General features: G+C 44.4%; 1 protein-coding gene across 4 annotated transcripts in view; it reads left to right on the plus strand.

Annotated features, from left to right (window-relative positions):
* Positions 1-18,347, plus strand: part of ppef1 (protein phosphatase, EF-hand calcium binding domain 1) — a 194,423-nt gene that overhangs the window by 123,952 nt on the left and 52,124 nt on the right. For 3 of the 4 annotated variants that reach the window (XM_068039833.1, XM_068039832.1, XM_068039834.1), the window contains exon 11: positions 2,208-2,357. The exons of the other annotated variant lie outside the window; for it this stretch is intronic. In XM_068039833.1, coding sequence (XP_067895934.1) covers positions 2,208-2,357 — 150 coding nt within the window. The remainder of the gene's footprint in view (positions 1-2,207; positions 2,358-18,347) is intronic. 4 annotated transcript variants of the gene reach the window in all.

Genomic DNA, 18,347 nt, shown 5'->3' on the forward strand with positions numbered 1-18,347 from the left:
TCTGCCTGCATTAACTCCAAATCCCTCTATGCCTTGCTCATTCAAGTACCTGTCCAGATGCCTCTTAAATGTTGCTACTGTTCCTGCCTCCACCATCTCCTCTGGCAGCTCATTCCAGATACCCACTATTCTTTGTGTGAAAATTTACCCCTTTGATCCCCTTTAAACCTCCTCCCTCTCACCTTAAATGTATGCCCTCTAGTTTTAAACACCCCTACCATGAGAAACAGATTCTGGCTATCTACCCTATCTATGCCTCTCATAATTTTATATACCTCTATCATGTCCCCTCTCAGCCTCCTTCGCTCCAGGGAAAACAGACCCAGCCTATCCAATCTCTCTTTATAACTCAAGCCCTCCAAACCAAGCAACATCCTTGTGAATCTTTTCTGCACCCTCTCTAGCTTAATCACATCTTTCCTGTAGTGCGGCGACCAGAACTGCACACAGTACTCCAAATGCGGTCTAACCAACGTTATGTACAACTGTAACATGACGTCCCAACTCTTGTACTCAATGCCTCGGCCGATGAAGTCAAGCATGCCATACGCCTTCTTCACCACCCTGTCTACCTGTGTTGCCACTTTCGGGGAACTATGTACTTGCACCCCAAGGTCTCTCTGCTCAACAACACTCCCCAGGGCCCTGCCATTCACTGTATATGTCCTGCCCTGGTTTAACTTCCTAAAATGCATCACTTCGCACTTGTCTGCATTAAATTCCACTTGCCAGTCCCTTGCCCACTTTCCCAGTTGATCAATATCCTGTTGTAACCTTAGACAACCTTCTTCACTGTCCACTATACCACCAATTATGGTGTCATCTGCAAACTTACTAATCATGTCCCCTACATTCACATCCAAGTCATTAATATATATGACAAACAACAGAGGGCCCAGCACTGATCCCTGCGGCACATCACTGGTCACGGCCTCCAATCTGAAAAACAACCCTCCACTACCACCCTCTGCCTCCTATCACCAAGCTAATTTTGTATCCAATTGGCTCGCTCACCCTGGATCCCATGTTGTTGGATCCCATCGGTTACAAAGAGAGACGAAGTCCGACCGTAACTCTTAGAAACTTTATTGCAGTATATGGTTGTTACATTGCAAAGTTACAAAAGAAACAAAAAGCAAAACAAAAGAACAAAGCGAAAGAAAGAAACAAAAAAAAAGAACAAAGAAGAAAGAACTAGTGCTCACTACAGCAAGCCTTTCTTATAGTTATTCAAAAAACTGGTAACGTCCCCCCTTTGTTTCTGAGTGGTTTGCAGACTTCTGCAATTTCGTGTTGTCAGAGCCTGATTGGTGTACTCGTTCGGCTGACCATCAAACAATAGGCTGCTAATAAGCTATCTGCAGCTGTCCTGTTAGCTTCTGCTTGTTATTTTTATAAATTGGCTCCACAGCTTCACAGTTAGTCTGTTAGCTGATTAGCTTACTTTTAATCTGTTCCCACAGTCACTTTTAATTTGTTCCCATACATGTGTTCGAACCTTCTGGACCAGCGTACCATGCGGGACCTTGTCAAAGGTCTTGCTAAAGTCCATGTCGGCAACGTCTATTGCCCTGCCCTCGTCAATCCTCTTGGTCACCTCCTCGAAAAACTCAATCAAATTCGTGAGACATGATTTCCCATGCACAAAGCCATGCTGACTATCCCTAATCAGACCATGCCTTTCCAAATGCATATAAATCCTGTCTCTCAGAATCCCTTCCAATAACTTTCCCATCACTGATGTAAGGCTCACCAGCCTGTAGTTCCCTGGCTTATACCTGCTGCCCTTCTTAAATAAAGGCACAACATTAGCTATCCTCCAGTCTTCCGGTACCTCACCCATGGCTAACGATGATACAAAAATCTCTGCCAGGGCCCCAGCAATCTCCTCCCTTGCTTCCCATAGCATCCTAGGATACACCTGGTCAGGCCCTGGGGATTTATCCACCTGATCCACCTCCTGGGGAAAACGGCCTGAACAACTGCACCAACTGGACCTTGGGAATGAACACACATCCTGCAGTCCACAGCGTGCTGCATTGCTGACTTCCCCCAACCACCTGCTCTGCTTGAGCTTGCAGTTGCTTTGTGCTGAGAAATCTCAGCTTCAGAATTTTTGCAGTCAATAACTCTTTAGAAATAAACGTCTCTTACCATCAAATGTACCTCAGCACATTGCTCTAAGCTCATGCTGATCCTTTGTACAGATACACGGGAAAAAGATTCTGCACCTTATACAAGATGTGTTCAGTTGGCTGCCATTAGCAACGATAATTGATTCTAAAGTGCTGGTTCTCCATGGAGGAATTTCGGACACAACTGACCTGGATTTCCTGGCTTCAATAGACAGACACAGGGTAAGGGGAAATGTTGTTTCATGTATATCGCTATTTAATGGAAGGTCATTGTCCTGCGTGTTCCAGTCAGTGCAATTTACATTTAAAGCATTCCCTCTGCTTTGCACTAACCGAGTAATTAGTATGCATTTTGCTTCCAAATATCCCATCAAATTAACTACCTCAGATCTGCTATTCAAAGTCTCTATCCCTCTTTGGTAGCTCTGGGTGGTTAATGGGAGAGGACTATGTGTAGACTGGAGTAATCCAGAGCTGACATATCCTGAATATCTATCTGCTGGCTGAGTACACAACTGTGGAAGTGTGGTTTTCCAGGGATTCCTCCAGACTTTATCCTCTTTTTCAGTGGGATATTGATGAAAACATTCTCTAATGTTTCATACACTCGCTTAACCAGTTTGTGTTCTTTATGATTTCAAACTTGATAACAACTGTCCTTTATAGAAAAAATATTCTTTTACTTTTGTTTGTGGCTAATGTTTTATCGTGATGTAATCAGAGGTTCTGTTCAAAATATTCATTGAATCTGATACCAAATTGAAGTTCCAAGACAATAAATTATATGATCCAGCCCAGAAGCCATTCGACCCATCATGCGTGTGCTGGCTTTTTGCAAATTCTATCCAATTAGTCCACTGTTCTTTCCCCAGAGCCTTGCAAATTTTTCTCCTCCAAGTATTCATCCAAATCCCTTTTGAATGTTGCCATTGAATTTGCCACCCTTCAGATCATAACAACTTGCTAACACATAAATAAAATGCTGATCATCTCCCCTCTGCTTCCTTTGCCAATAACCTTAAATCTGTCCTCTGGTTACCAACCTCCTACCAGTGGAAACAGTTTCTGCAGTTTCTCTTTATATACTCTTATCAAAATCCCTCATGATTTTGAACACCTCTATTAAATCTCTCCTTAGCTTCCTCTTGTCCAAAGAGAGCAATCCCAGCTTCTCCAGTCTCTCCAAATAACTGAAGTTTCTCATCCCTGGTGCCATTCTGGTAAATCTCCTCTGCACCTTCTCCAGGGCTTTGACATCCGTTCTGAATTGTGGTGCCTGGAAGTGAACACAATGTTCCAGCTGAGGCCTAACCAATGTTTTATAAAGGTTTAGCATAATGTTCTTGCTTTGTACTCTATGTCTGCATTAATAAAGGCAAGGATCCCACATGCCTTATAAATGGCCTTATCCACCTGTCCTGTCACCTTTAAAGATTTATGTACATAAACCTTAGGTCTCTCTGTTCCTGCAATCACGAAAAAAATTGTACCATTTAGTTTAAATTGCCTCTCATCACCCTACCAACATTTATCCCTTCACTTTATTAAATTTACATCTTAGCTTAATTAATAAAATTTCAATCGGCAAGTATAATAGTAAATGAATTATTAAGGGTATTAGTACTGACAGGGCTAGAGGCACTAATTAAAATTAATAGTTTAATCAAGATACTAACTAGATTCCAAAAGAGTTAATGAAGGGCTTTTCTTCGATTGTGGATGGGCAACTGAGATCTGTTGCTTGCAATAGGGCGGCACAGTGGCGCAGTGGTTAGCACCGCAGCCTCACAGCTCCAGCGACCCGGGTTCAATTCTGGGTAATGCCTGTGTGGAGTTTGCAAGTTCTCCCTGTGTCTGCGTGGGTTTCCTCCAGGTGCTCTGGTTTCCTCCCACATGCCAAAGACTTGCAGGTTGATAGGTAAATTGGCCATTATAAATTGCCCCTAGTATAGGTAGGTGGTAGGGAAATATAGGGACAGGTGGGGATGTGTTAGGAATATGGAATTAGTGTAGGATTGGTATAAATGGGTGGTTGATGGTCGGCACAGACTCGGTGGGCTGAAGGGCCTGTTTCAGTGCTGTATCTCTAAACTAAACTAAACTAATTCCAGCACCATGTGAGAACTTCAGGACACTTCACGTGTCTTGAGGGACCATGTGTGTAGGAAGTCTCAGCAGCTGCTTCAGCTCGAGATCCAGATTTCCGAGCTTGAGAGGCAGCAGGAGTTGCTGTAGAGCATCAGGGAGGATGAGAGTCTCCTGGATCGTATGTTTTAGGAAGTGGTCAACCCATAGGCAGTGAGGGTTCAGGATAGTAGATGAGAGGCCACCTGGAAGAGTAGGGAGATGCAGGAATCTTTGGGATGTGTGCCACTCTCAAACTGGTACTCAGCTTTGGAGATTGCTGGGAGTGATGACACCTTGAAGGAGAGCAGTCCAGACCATGGCACCAAGGGTGACTGCACAGGAGGGAACAGCAAAGGGAAGAAATACAGTTGTTTTTGTAGATTCCATAGTTAGGGGGCAGAGAGGCATTTCTGTAACCGTCATCATGAGTCCTGTTACCTCCCTGGTGCCAGGGTAAAGGTCATTATGGAGAGGGTGCAGGATATTCTGCAGGGAGAAGGGAATGAGACAGACACACATTGGTACCAATGACAGAGAGAGAACAGGGATTGAGATTCTGTCAGATTCTAAGGAAGATGTTACAAAGTAGGGCCTCGAGTAATCTCTGGATCACTCCCAGTGCCATGCACTAGCAAGAGTAGAAATAGGAAGACAGGGAGGATCAATGCATGCCTTGACACATGGTGCAGGATGGAGGGCTTCAGATTTTTGGGACATTGGGACCAGTTCTGGGGCAGGAGGCACCTATTCTAAAGGGAAAGGTTGCATTTCAACAGGACTGGGACCAGTGTGCTCGTGAGGAGGTTTACGAGTGTGGTCGGGGAGGGTTTAAACTAAATTGGCAGGGGAGTGGACACCAGCATATAGAAGGAGAAAAGAGGAATAAGGTACAAAAAGGAGTGAGAGTGTTGGATAGAACAAGAGAAGGTTGTACTACCATATTAGATAAGAGCAGACTAAGAAGGACGACGAGGAATTAATATCCTCACCAGGCGATTTGCTAGTGCTGTAGGGGAGGGTTTAAACCAGCTCTCCAGGAGGATGGGAACCTGAGGGATAGCTGAAACTGGAAGGAAGTAGAGCTGGTAGCAGGAGGTAGAAAAGTAGCAAGCGACATTAGAAGGCAAGAGAAACAAAGGTATGCATCAACTAGGCTTAGAATGTCAAGAGGACAAGGTTAAGGGCACTCTACCTGAATGTACGTAGCATTTGCAACAAGGTAGATCTAATTGCCATGATGGACATTTAGGAAGGACAGGCAAAAAGGAAAAGGAGGTGGTGTTGCACTGATAATCGGGGATGGGATCGGTCCATTAGTAAGGAAGGATCTCAGATCAGAAGAACAAAATCTGGAATCTGTTTGGGTGGAGCTAAGAAACAGCAAGGGGCAGCAAACATTGTTCGGAGTTGTTTATGGGCTACCAAACAGTAGTGGTATTAATCAGGAAATTAGAAAAGCATGTAGCATGGGTAATACAGTAATCATGGGTGACATCAATCTGCATATAGACTGGGTAAACCTTATGAGCACTAATGCTGTGGAGGACGAGTTGCTGGAGTGTGTTAGGGATGGTTTCCTAGAGCAGTATGTTGAGGAACCAATTAGAGAACAGGCTAGTATTATGTAATGAGAAAGGGCTAACTAACAATCTTGTTGTGAAAGAACCTTTAGGGATGAGTGATCGTAATATGATAGAATTGTACATGACTTTTGAAAGTGAGGTAGTTCAATCTGAAGTCAGGGTGTTAAATTTGAACAAAGGAATTAATGAAGGTATGAGGGGCAAATTGGCTGAGGTGGATTGGAAAAATACATTAAAAGGTATGACAGCGCATAGACAATGGATAATCTTTAAAGAATTATTACATAGGTTATAGCAACTGTACTGGGAATGAGATAGACATTGTACTTCAAGGCATAAAAACCCCAAAAGAAAATGCAGTCAACCGTGGATAACAAAGGAAGTTAAAGATTGTATAAGATTAAAAGGAAAGGCCGATAAAGTTGCCAGAAATAGTAGTAAACCTGACGATTGGGAGGATTTTAGAATACAGCAAAGGAGAACCAAGAAATTGATAAAGAAAGGGAGAATAGAATATGAATGTAAACTAGCAAAAAACATAAAAGCGGACTGTAAAACCTTCTATGGATATGTAAAAAGATTTGGCTAAGTCAAATGCTTGTTCATTACAGGCAGTGTCAGGAGAATTTATAATGGAGAGTAGAGAAATGGCAGAGAAGCTAAATGATTACTTTGTATCTGTCTTCACTGAGGAAAATACAAGAAATCTCCCATAATTAGAGATCCAAGGGATTAGGTGGAATGAGGAATTGAAGGAAATTAGTATTAGTAAGAAGGTTGTATTGGAGAAATTAATGGGGGCTGAAGATTGATAGGTCCCCAGGAGCTGATATTCTACATCCCAGAATATTGAAAGAAATATCTTTGGAGATAGTGGATGCATTGGTGATCATCATCCAAAATCCTATGGATTCTGGAACAGTTCCTGCAGATTGGAAGGTAGCAGATGTCATCCCACTATTTAAGAAGGGGGAGAGAGAGAGAGAAAACGGGGAACTAAATGACCTGTTAAACTTATATCAGTCATTAGGAAAATGCTAGAATTGATTCTAAAGGACTTAATAAATGGACACTTGGATAATAATGATCTAATTGGGCAGGACGAACCTGAGGATGTTACGAACAGAATTGATAAAGGGAGTCGGTGGACATTGTATACTTGGATTTTCAGAAGGTTTTTGATAAGGTCCCCAGCAGGAGGTTGGTTATCAAAATTAAAGCACATGGAACAGGAAGTAATATACTAATATACTGGAGAGGGTTTAAACTAAAATGGCAGGAGGATGGGAACCTTTGCAAGGAGTCAGAGGAGGGGGAGATCAAAGACGAGAACAAAAGACAGTAAGGGGAATAAGAAAAGTGATAGGCAGAGAAGTCAAGGGCCAGAATCAAATAGGGCCACAGTGAAAAATAGTGGAAAGGGGGCAAGTAATGTTAAAAAGACAAGCCTTAAGGCTTTGTACCTTAACACGTGGAGCATTTGCAATAAAGTGGATGAATTAATCACACAAATAGATGTAAACAGGTATGATATAGTCGGAGATATGGCTGCAAGGTGACCAGGGATGGGAAATGAACATCCAGGGGTATTCATTATTTAGGAAGGACAGACAAAAAGCAAAAGGCGGTGGAGGTGCAGTGCTGATTAAAGAGGAAATTAAGGCAATAGTGAGGAAAGATATTAGTTCTGACAATGTGGAATCTGTATGGGTAGAGCTGAGAAACACTAAGGGGCATAAAAGGGGATTGTATATAGACCCTCAAACTGCAGTGGTGATATTGGGAATGGCCTTAAACAGAAATCAGAGACGCATGCGATAAAGGAACATCTGTAATTATGGGTGATTTTAATCTGCATATAGATTGGGCAAATCAAATTAGTCACAATACCGCAGAGAAGGAATTCTTGGAGTGTATACGGGATGGTTTTCTGGACCAATACGTTGAGGAACCAACTAGAGAACAGGCCATCCTAGACTGGGTATTGTGTAATGAGAGAGGAATAATTGACAATCTAGTGGTGCGAGACCCCTTGGGGACGAGCGACCATAATATGATAGAATTCTTCATCAAGATGGAGAGTGACATAGCTGATTCTGAGACTAGAGTCCAGAATCTTAGTAACGGAAACTACAAAGGTATGAGGCGTGAGTTGGCCATGACGGATTGGGAATCGTTACTTAAAGGGATGACGGTGGAAAGGCAATGGCAAACATTCAAAGAGCACATGGATGAACTGCAACAACTGTTTATCTCTGTCTGGCGCAAAAGTAAAACGGGAAAGGTAGCCAAACCATGGCTTACAAGGGAAATTAGAGATAGCATTAGATCCAAGGAAGAGGCATATAAATTTGCCAGAAAAAACAACAGACCTGAGGATTGGGAGCAGTTTAGAATTCAGCAAAGGAGGACCAAGGGATTGATTAAGAAGGGGAAAATAGAGTACGAGAGCAAGGTTGTGAGGCACATAAAAATTAACTGCAAAGGTTTCTATAGGCATGTGAAGAGAAAAAGATTGGTGAAGACAAATGTAGGTCCCTTACAGTCAGAAACAGGGGAATTTATTATGGGAAATAAAGAAATGGCTGATCAACTAAATGCATACTTTGGTTCTGTCTTCACAAAGGAGGACACAAATATCATACCAGAAATGTTGGGGAACACAGGGCTTAGTGAGAGAGAGGAACTGAAGGAAATCAGTATTAGTAGAGAAATGGTGTTGGGGAAATTGATGGGATTGAAGGCCGATAAATCCCCAGGGCCTGATGGTCTGCATCCCAGAGTACTTAAGAAAGTGGCCCCAGAAATAATGGATGCATTGGTGGTCATCTTCCAAGATTCTATAGACTCTGGAACAGTTCCTACAGATTGGAGGGTAGCTAATGTAACCCCACTATTTAAAAAAGGAGGTAGAAAGAAAGCAGGGAATTATAGACCAGTCAGCCTGACGTCAGTAGTGGGGAAAATTCGAGAGTCCATTATCAAAGATTTTATAGCAGAGCACTTGGAGAACAGTGGTAGAATCGGGCAGAGTCAGCATGGATTTATGAAAGGGAAATCATGCTTGACAAATCTACTAGAATTCTTCAAGGATGTAACTAGTAGAGTTGATGAGGGGGAGCCAGTAGATGTGGTTTATTTGGACTTCAAGAAGGCTTTCGACAAAGTCCCACATAAGAGATTAGCGTGCACAATTAAAGCACATGGGATTGGGGGTAGTGTATTGCAATGGTTAGAAAATTGGTTGACAGACAGGAAACAAAGAGTAGGGATAAATGGATCTTTTTCTGAATGGCAGGCAGTGACTAGTGGGGTACCGCAGGGATCGGTGCTAGGACCCCAGCTATTCACAATATATATTCATGATTTAGAAGAGGGAACTAAATGTAATATCTCCAAATTTGCAGATGACACAAAACTGGGTGGGAGGGTGAGTTGTGAGGAGGATGCAGAGAGGCTTCAGGGTGATTTGGACAAGTTGAGTGAGTAGGCAAATGCATAGCAGATGCAGTATAATGTGGATAAATGTGAGGTTATCCAATTTGGTAGCAAAAACAGGAAGGCAGATTATTATCTGAATGAATATAAACTGAGAGAGGGGAATATGCAGCGAGACCTGGGTGTTCTCGTACACCAGTCGCTGAAGGTAAGCATGCAGGTGCAACAGGCAGTAAAAAAGGCAAATGGTATGTTGGCCTTCATTGCGAGAGGATTCAAGTACAGGAGCAGGGATGGAGTCCTGCTATGGAGGGAGTGCAGGGCAGGTGTGCCAGACTGAATCCTGGGATGGCGGGACTGACGTATGAGGAGAGATTGAGTCGGTTAGGATTATATTCGCTGGAGTTCAGAAGAGTGAGGGGGGATCTCATAGAAACCTATAAAATTCTAACAGGACTTGACAGGGTAGATGCAGGAAGGATGTTCTCGATGGTGGGGGAGTCCAGAACCAGGGGTCATAGTTTAAGGATACGGGGCAAACCATTCAGGACTGAGATGAGGAGGAATTTCTTCACCCAGAGAGTGGTGTACCTATGGAATTTGTTACCACAGAAAGCAGTTGAGGCCAAAACATTGTATGTTTTCAAGAAGGAGTTAGATATAGCTCTTGGGTCTAAAGGGATCAAAGGGTATGGGGCGAAAGCGGGAACAGGTTACCGAGTTGGATGATCAGCCATGATCATAATGAATGGTGGAGCAGGCTTGAAGGGCTGAATGGCCTACTCCTGCTCCTGTTTTCTATGTTTCGAGCTTGGATTAAGGATTGGGTAACTGGTAGAAAACAGAGTAGGAATAAACGGGTCATTCTCGCATTGGCAGCTGTGACTAGTGGGGTACTGCAAGGATCAATACTTGACCCCAGCTGTTCACAATATATATCAATGATTGGGATGTTGGGACCAAATGTAATATTTCCAAGTACACGGATGACACAAAACTAGGTGGGAATGTGTGTGGTGAGGAAGATGCAAAGCGTCTTCAAGGGGATTTGGACAGACATTGTGAGTGGGCAAGAACATGCAGATGGAATATAATGTGGAAAACTGTGGGGTTATCCACTTTGGTAGGAGGAATAGATGTGCAGAGTATTTCTTAAATGGTAAGTGATTAAAAAATGTGCAAAGGGACCTGGGTGTCCTTGTCAATAAGTCACTGAAAGCTAACATGCAGGGGCAGCAAGCAATTAAGAAGCCTAATGGTATGTTAGCCTTTAATGCAAGAGGATTTGAGTATAAGAGTAGGAAAGTCTTGCTTCAATTGTATAGAACCTTGGTTAGACTGCACCTGGAGTATTGTGTGCAGTTTTGGTCCCTTAACTTAGGAAGGATGTTATTGCCCTAGAGGGAGTGCATTGAATGTTCACCAGACTTGTTCCCAGGATGGCGGGACTGTCCTTTGAAGAGAGATTGGGGAAACTGGGCCTGTATTATCTAGAGTTTCGAAGAATGAGAGGTGATCTCATTGAAACCAACAAAATACTGAAAGGGATAGACAGGGTAGATGCAGGTAAGATGTTTCCCCTGGTTGGGGGATCTAGAACTAGGGGACACAATTTCAAAATAAGGGGGAAGCCGTTTAGGACAGAGATGAGGAGAAATTTCTTTACTCAGTGGGTTGTGAATCTTTGGAATTCTCCTTCCCAGAGGACTGTGGAAGCTCAGTCATTGAGTATGTTTAAAGCAGAGATTGACAGATTTCTAAATACCAATGATATAAGGGCGGCACAGTGGCGCAGTGGTTAGCACCGCAGCCTCACAGCTCCAGGGACCCGGGTTCGATTCCGGGTACTGCCTGTGTGGAGTTTGCAAGTTCTCCCTGTGGCTGCGTGGGTTTTCTCCGGGTGCTCCGGTTTCCTCCCACAAGCCAAAAGACTTGCAGGTTAATAGGTAATTTGGCCATTATAAATTGTCACTAGTATTGGTAGGTGGTAGGAAAATATAGGAACAGGTGGGGATGTTTGGTAGGAATATGGGATTAGTGTAGGATTAGTATAAATGGGTGGTTGATGTTCAGCACAGACTCGGTGGGCCAAAGGGCCTGTTTCAGTGCTGTATATCTAATCTAAGGGGATATGAAGATAGTGTGGGAAAAAGGCATTGAAATGGAGATCAGCAATGATTGTATTGAATGGTGGCGCAGGCTCGATGGGCTGAATGGCCTGCTCCTATGTTCCTATGAATACAAAGACAGGTTTACAATGCATGTATATGTTTTATAGATACAGCACTGAAACAGGCCCTTCGGCCCACCGAGTCTGTGCCGACCATCAACCACCCATTTATACTAATCCTACACTAATCCCATATTCCTACCACATCCCCACCTGTCCCTATATTTCCCGACCACCTACCTATACTAGGGGCAATTTATAATGGCCAATTTACCTATCAACGTGCAAGTCTTTTGGCTTGTGGGAGGAAACCGGAGCACCCGGAGGAAACCCACGCAAACACAGGGAGAACTTGCAAACTCAACACAGGCAGTACCCAGAATTGAACCCGGGTCACTGGAGCTGTGAGGCTGCGGTGCTAACCACTGCGCCACTGTGCTGCCCCTGCATATAAATGCACAAAGTGTGATGAATAAGATTGGTGAGCTAAATGCATAAATATCAATTTTTTTTCATTCATTCATGGGATGTGGGCATCGCTGGCAAGGCCAGCATTTATTGCCCATCCCTAATTTCCTTTGAGAAGGTGATGGTGAGCTGCCTTCTTGAACCGCTGTAGTCCATGTGGGGTAGGTAGACCCACAGTGCTGTTAGGAAGGGAGTTCCAGGATTCTGAATCAGCGACAGTGAAGGAACGGCGATATAGTTCCAAGTCAGGATGGTGTGTGACTTGGAAGGGAACTTGCAGGTGGTGGTGTTTCCATGCATCTGCTGCCCTTGTCCTTCTAGTTGGTAGAGGTCGTGGGTTTGGAAGGTGCTGTCTAAGGAGCCTTGGTGCATTGCTGCAGTGCATCTTGTAGATGGTACACACTGCTGCCACTGTGCGTCGGTGGTGGAGGGAGTGAATGTTTGTAGATGGGGTGCCAATCAAGCGGGCTGCTTTGTGCTGGATGGTGTCGAGCTTCTTGAGTGTTGTTGAAGCTGCACCAATCCAGGCAAGTGGAGAGTATTCCATCACACTCCTGACTTGTGCCTTGTAGATGGTGGACAGGCTTTGGGGAGTCAGGAGGTGAGTTCTCGCCTCAGGGTTCCTAACCTCTGACCTTCTCTTGGAGCCACGCAGTATTTATATGGCTACTCCAGTTCAGTTTCTGGTCAATGGTAGCCCCTAGGATGTTGATAGTGGGAGATTCAGCGATGGTAATGCTGTTGAATGTTAAGGGGAGATGGTTAGATTCTCTCTTGTTGGAGATGGTCACTGCCTGGCACTTGTGTGGTACGAATGTTACTTGCCACTTATCAGCCCAAGCCTGGATATTGTCCAGGTCTTGCTGCATTTCTACACAGACTGCTTCAGTATCTGAGGAGTCACGAATGGTGCTGAACATTCTGCAAACATCAGAAAACATCCCCACTTCTGACCTTATGATTGAAGGAAGGTCATTGATGAAGCAGCTGAAGATGGTTGGGCCTAGGACACTACCCTGAGGAACTCCTGCAGTGATGTCCTAGAGCTCAGATGATTGACCTTCAACAACCACAACCATCTTCCTTTGCGCTAAGTATGACTCCAGCCAGTGGAGGGTTTTCCCCCTGATTCCCATTGACCTCAGTTTTGCTTGGGCCCCTTGTTGCCACACTCGGTCAAATGCTGCCTTGATGTCAAGGGCAGTCACTCTCACCTCACTTCTTGAGTTCAGCTCTTTTGTCCATGTTTGAATCAAGGCTGTAATGAGGTCAGGAGCTGAGTGGCCTTGGCGGAACCCAAACTGAGCGTTCACTGAGCAGGTTATTGCTAAGCAAGTGCCGCTTGATGGCACTGTTGATGACACTTTCCATCACTTTACTGATGATAGAGAGTAGGCTGATGGGGCGGTAGTTGGCCGGGTTGGACTTGTCCTGCTTGTTGTGTACAGGACATACCTGGGCAATTTTCCACATTGCAGAGTAGATGCCAGTGTTGTAGCTGTACTGGAACAGCTTGGCTAGGGGCGCGGCAAGTTCTGGAGCACAGGTCTTCAGTACTATTGCAGGAATATTGTCAGGGCCCATAGCTTTTGTAGTATCCAGTGCCTTCAGTCGTTTCTTGATATAACGCGGAGTGAATCGAATTGGCTGAAGTCTGGCATCTGTGATGCTGGGAACTACAGGAGGAGGCCGAGATGGATCATCAGCTCGGCACTTCTGGCTGAAGATTGTTGCAAATGCTTCAGCCTTATCTTTCGCACTGATGTGCTGGGCTCCCCCATCATTGAGGATGGGGATATTTGTGGAGCCACCTCCTCCAGTTAGTTGTTTAATTGTCCACCACCATTCACGGCTGGATGTGGCAGGACTGCAGAGCTTAGATCTGATCCGTTGGTTATGGGATCGCTTAGCTCTGTCTATCGCATGCTGCTTACGCTGTTTGGCATGCAAGTAGTCCTGGGTTGTAGCTTCACCAGGTTGACAGCTCATTTTGAGGTATGCCTGGTGCTGCTCCTGGCATGCCCCCCTGCACTCTTCATTGAACCAGGGTTGGTCTCCTGGCTTGATGGTAATGGTAGAGTGGGGGATATGCCGGGCCAGGAGGTTACAGATTGTGGTTGAGTACAATTCTGCTGCTGCTGATGGCCCACAGCGCCTCATGGATGCCCAGTTTTGCATTGCTAGATCTGTTCGAAATCTATCCCATTTAGCACGGTGATAGTGCCACACAACACGATGGACGGTATCCTCAATGTGAAGGCGGGACTTCGTCTCCACAAGGACTGTGCGGTGGTCACTCCTACCAATACTGTCATGGACAGATGCATCTGCAGTAGGCAGATTGGTGAGGACGAGGTCAAGTATGTTTTTCCCTCGTGTTGGTTCCCCCACCACCTGCCGCAGACCCAGTCTAGAAGCTATGTCGTTTAGGACTCGGCCAGCTCGGTCAGTAGTGGTGCTACCGAGCCACTCTTGGTGATGGACACCCAGAGTACATTTTGTGCCCTTGCCACCCTCAGTGCTTCCTCCAAGTGGTGTTCAACATGGAGGAGTACTGAGTCATCAGCTGAGGGAGGGCGGTAGGTGGTAATCAGTAGGAGGTTACCTTGTCCATGTTTGACCTGATGCCATGAGACTTCCTGGGGTTCGGAATCGATGTTGAGGACTTCCAGGGCAACTCCCTCCCTACTCTATACCACTGTGCCACCACCTCTGCTGGGTCTGTCTCCTGCCGGTGGGACAGGACATACCTTGGGATGGTGATGGCAGTGTCTGGGACATTGTCTGTAAGGTATGATTCCTTGAGTATGATTATGTCAGGCTGTTGCTTGACTAGTCTGTGGGGCAGCTCTCCCAACTTTGGCACAAGGCCCCAGATGTTAGTAAGGAGGACTTTTCAGGGTCAACAGGGCTGGGTTTGCCATTGTTGTTTCCGGTGCCTAGGCCGATGCCGGGTGGTCCGTCCGGTTTCATTCCTTTTTATTGACTTTGTAGCGGTTAGGTGCAACTGAGTGGTTTGCTAGGCCATTTCAGAGGGCATGTAAGAGTTCACCACATTGCTGTGGGTCTGGAGTCACATGTAGGCCAGACCAGTTAACGACAGCAGATTTCCTTCCCTAAAGGACATTAGTGAACCAGATGGGTTTTTACAGCAATCGACAATGGTTTCATGGCCATCATTAGAACTAGCTTTTAATTCCAGATTTTTTATTAATTAAATTCAAATTCAAATGGGATTCGAACCCATGTCCCCAGAGGAATACCCTGGGTCTCTGGGTTACTAGTCCAGTGACAATACCACTACGCCACCGCCTACCCACAGTGGGAATATGATGTAGTGGCAACAACAGAAGCATGGCTTACAAATGGTGAGGACTGGTTGTTTAATATTCAGGGATACAGAGTGTTCTGAGAAGGATAAAAGGTAGGTGGGGGGGGAGGGGTAGTACTGATCAGGAAAGATAGTTAGTGTTGGAAAGGGAGGAGGTCCTGGAGGGGTCAAGGACAGAATCCATTTGGTTTGAGTTGAAAAGCAGAAAGGGGATGATCATGTGATTGGGTTTATTCTATCGGCTTCCACATAGTGTGAGAGAGATTGAAGAGCATATCTGCAGGGAAATCACAGATGTGCAATAACTATAGAGTGGTGCTATTGGATGACTTTAATTACCCAAATATCAATTGGGATAGTGTAAAGGGTAAGAAGGGGGAGAATTTCTGAACTGTGTTCAGGACAACTTCCTTGACCAGTGTGTTCTCAGTCCATCCAGAATGGAGGCATTGCTGGTTCTGGTGCTGGGGAATGAAGTGGGCAAAGTGGACCAAGTGCCTGTGGGGGAATACTTGGGTAAGAGTGATCATATCATAAGGTTTAGATTAGCAATGGAGAAGAGCAAGGAGCAATCTAAAGTAGAACTTCTAAATTGGAAGAGGGCTAACTTCAGTGGGAGTAGAGGGTATCTAGTCATGGTAAAATGGAAGCTAAGACTGACAAGAAAAACTGTAACGGAACAATGTGTTATCTTAAAGGAGGAGATGTTTCAGGTACAGGCTAGGTACCTTCCAACATAGGTGAATGGTAGGGGAACCAATAACAGGGCTCCTTGGATAATGAGGGAGATGGAGAATATGATGAAACAAAAAAAGAGGGTTTATGGTGTGTCAGGTGAATTCTTCAAACGAGAACCAGGTCAACTACAATAAGTTGAGAGGGCAAATGAAGAGGAAAATAAGACTGGCAAAGATAGAATGAGCATAGAATAGCAATTAACATAAAAGGGAATCTATAATACCAGCATGTAAATAGTAAGCGGGTAGTAAGAGATGGAGTGGGGCCTTTTGAAGACAAAGAGGGTGATATATGCCTAGAAGCACAAAACAAGGCTAGAATATTGAGTGAGAACTTTGTATCTGCATTTACTGAGGAAGCGGGTGCTGACAAATTATCAGTAGAAGCAGAGGTGGTAGAGATAATGGATAGGGTGAAAATTGAGAAGCAGGAGGTATTGGAAAGGCTGGCTATGCTTAGGGTGGATAAGTCACCTGGTCCAGATGGCTTGCATCCAAGATTGCTGAAGGAAGTTGGACTGGAGAAAGCAGAAGGGCTTACCATAATCTTCCTCGACACTGGAAAAGTGCCAGAGGAATGGAGAGTGGGGAGAATCAAGAAAGGGTGTAAGGACAGTCCTGGTAATTACAGTCACGTAGGTTTTAACATCAGTGGTGGGTAAGGTTTTAGAAACAGTAATCAGTGACAAAAATCAGCACATACTTGGAGAGGTTTGAGTTCATTCAGAAGATTTCTGAAAGGCAGATTGTGCTTGACTCAGCCAATTGAATTTTTTTGATGAGGTAACAGAAGATTGGTGAAGAGAATGCAATGGATGTTGTCTATTTGGATTTTAAGAAAGCGTTTGATAAAGTACCACATAAAAGGCTGGTTAACAAAATTGAGGCTCATGGAATAGGAGGGTCAGTGTCAGCTTGGATAAAAAAAAAAATTTGCTTAAGGACAGAAAAAGCGAGTCGTGGTAAATGGTTGTTTTTCCGACTGGAGGATGATAAACAGTGGTGTTCCCCAAGGGTCAGTGCTAGAACCACTTTCTTGATATATATATATAAATGGCTTGGATCTTGGAATACAGAGTAACATTTCAATATTTGCCACTGATATCAAATTTGGAGGTGTGGCAAACAATGAGATAAGACCAATCAACTGTAGCAGGACATAAGCTATCAGACTAGGCAGACAAGAGGCAGATGGAATTTAATTCAGAGATATGTGAGGTGATGCATTTTGTCAGATTGAACAGGGAGAGGCAATATGTATTTAATGGCACAGTTCTAAAGAGTGTGCAGGAACAGAGGGACAGATGCATGTGCATCGATCTTTGATGACGGCAGGACTTATCGAGAGAGTAGTTAGGAAAGCATATGGGATCTTGGGCTTCAAAAGTAGTGGTATTGAGTATAAAAACAGCTAAGTTATGCTGAACCTTTATAAAGCTCTGGTTAGGCTGCAACTAGACTATTGCAGTTCTGGTCACCACACTTTAGGAATGATGGGAGGGTCCTTGAGAGGATGCAGAGGAGATTTCCCAGAATGGTTCTTGGGATAGAGGTTTTAGTTACAAGGTTAGGTTGGAGAGACTGGGATTGTTTTCCTTGGAGCAAAGGAGATTGAGGGGAGATTTGATAGAGGTGTACAAGATTATGACAGGTTTAGATAAGGTAGATAAAGAAAAGCTGTTCCCATTAGCTGATGGTACAAAGACTAGGGGACTCAGATTTAAGATTTTGGGCAAGAGACACAGGAGGAATGTGAGGAAATTGGATGGGCATTTGAGGGAAATAACCTGCAGGCTACAGGGATAAAGCTGGGGTATGGGACTGGCTTGATAGCTCTAAAGAGTGCTGGCAAAGACTTGACGGGCCAAATGGCCTCCTTCTCTGACGTAATGACTCTATGACACACTTCTCTGTGTTAAATTTCATCTGCCTTGTGTTTTTCAATTTCACCAGCCTGTCTATGTCCTCCTGAAATCTGTTATTATCTCCTCATTGTTTACTGCATTTCCAAGTTTCGTATCATCTGCAAAGTTGGAAGTGATGCCCTGGATACCCATTGGTTTTAATAACCCCCCCCCCCCCCCCCCTGGGGAACACCACTGTCTATTTTGCTCCAGTCTGGAAAACAACTGCTCACCACTACTCTCTGCATTCTGTATCTTAGACAATTTTGTATCAACTCAGTCATTGCCCCTTTAATCCCATGGTCTTCAATGTTGCTAACAAGTCTATTATGTGGTACTTTATCAAAAACCTCTTGGAAGTCCAAAACCGCATCAACTACATTGCCCTCATCCCCTCCCTGTTACTGGGCTCTATATGTTCCCTAATACTAAACTGCTCTTTTTCACTTTTGAT

This window comes from Heterodontus francisci, chromosome 10 (assembly GCF_036365525.1).
Source record: "Heterodontus francisci isolate sHetFra1 chromosome 10, sHetFra1.hap1, whole genome shotgun sequence".
NCBI lineage: Eukaryota > Metazoa > Chordata > Chondrichthyes > Heterodontiformes > Heterodontidae > Heterodontus > Heterodontus francisci.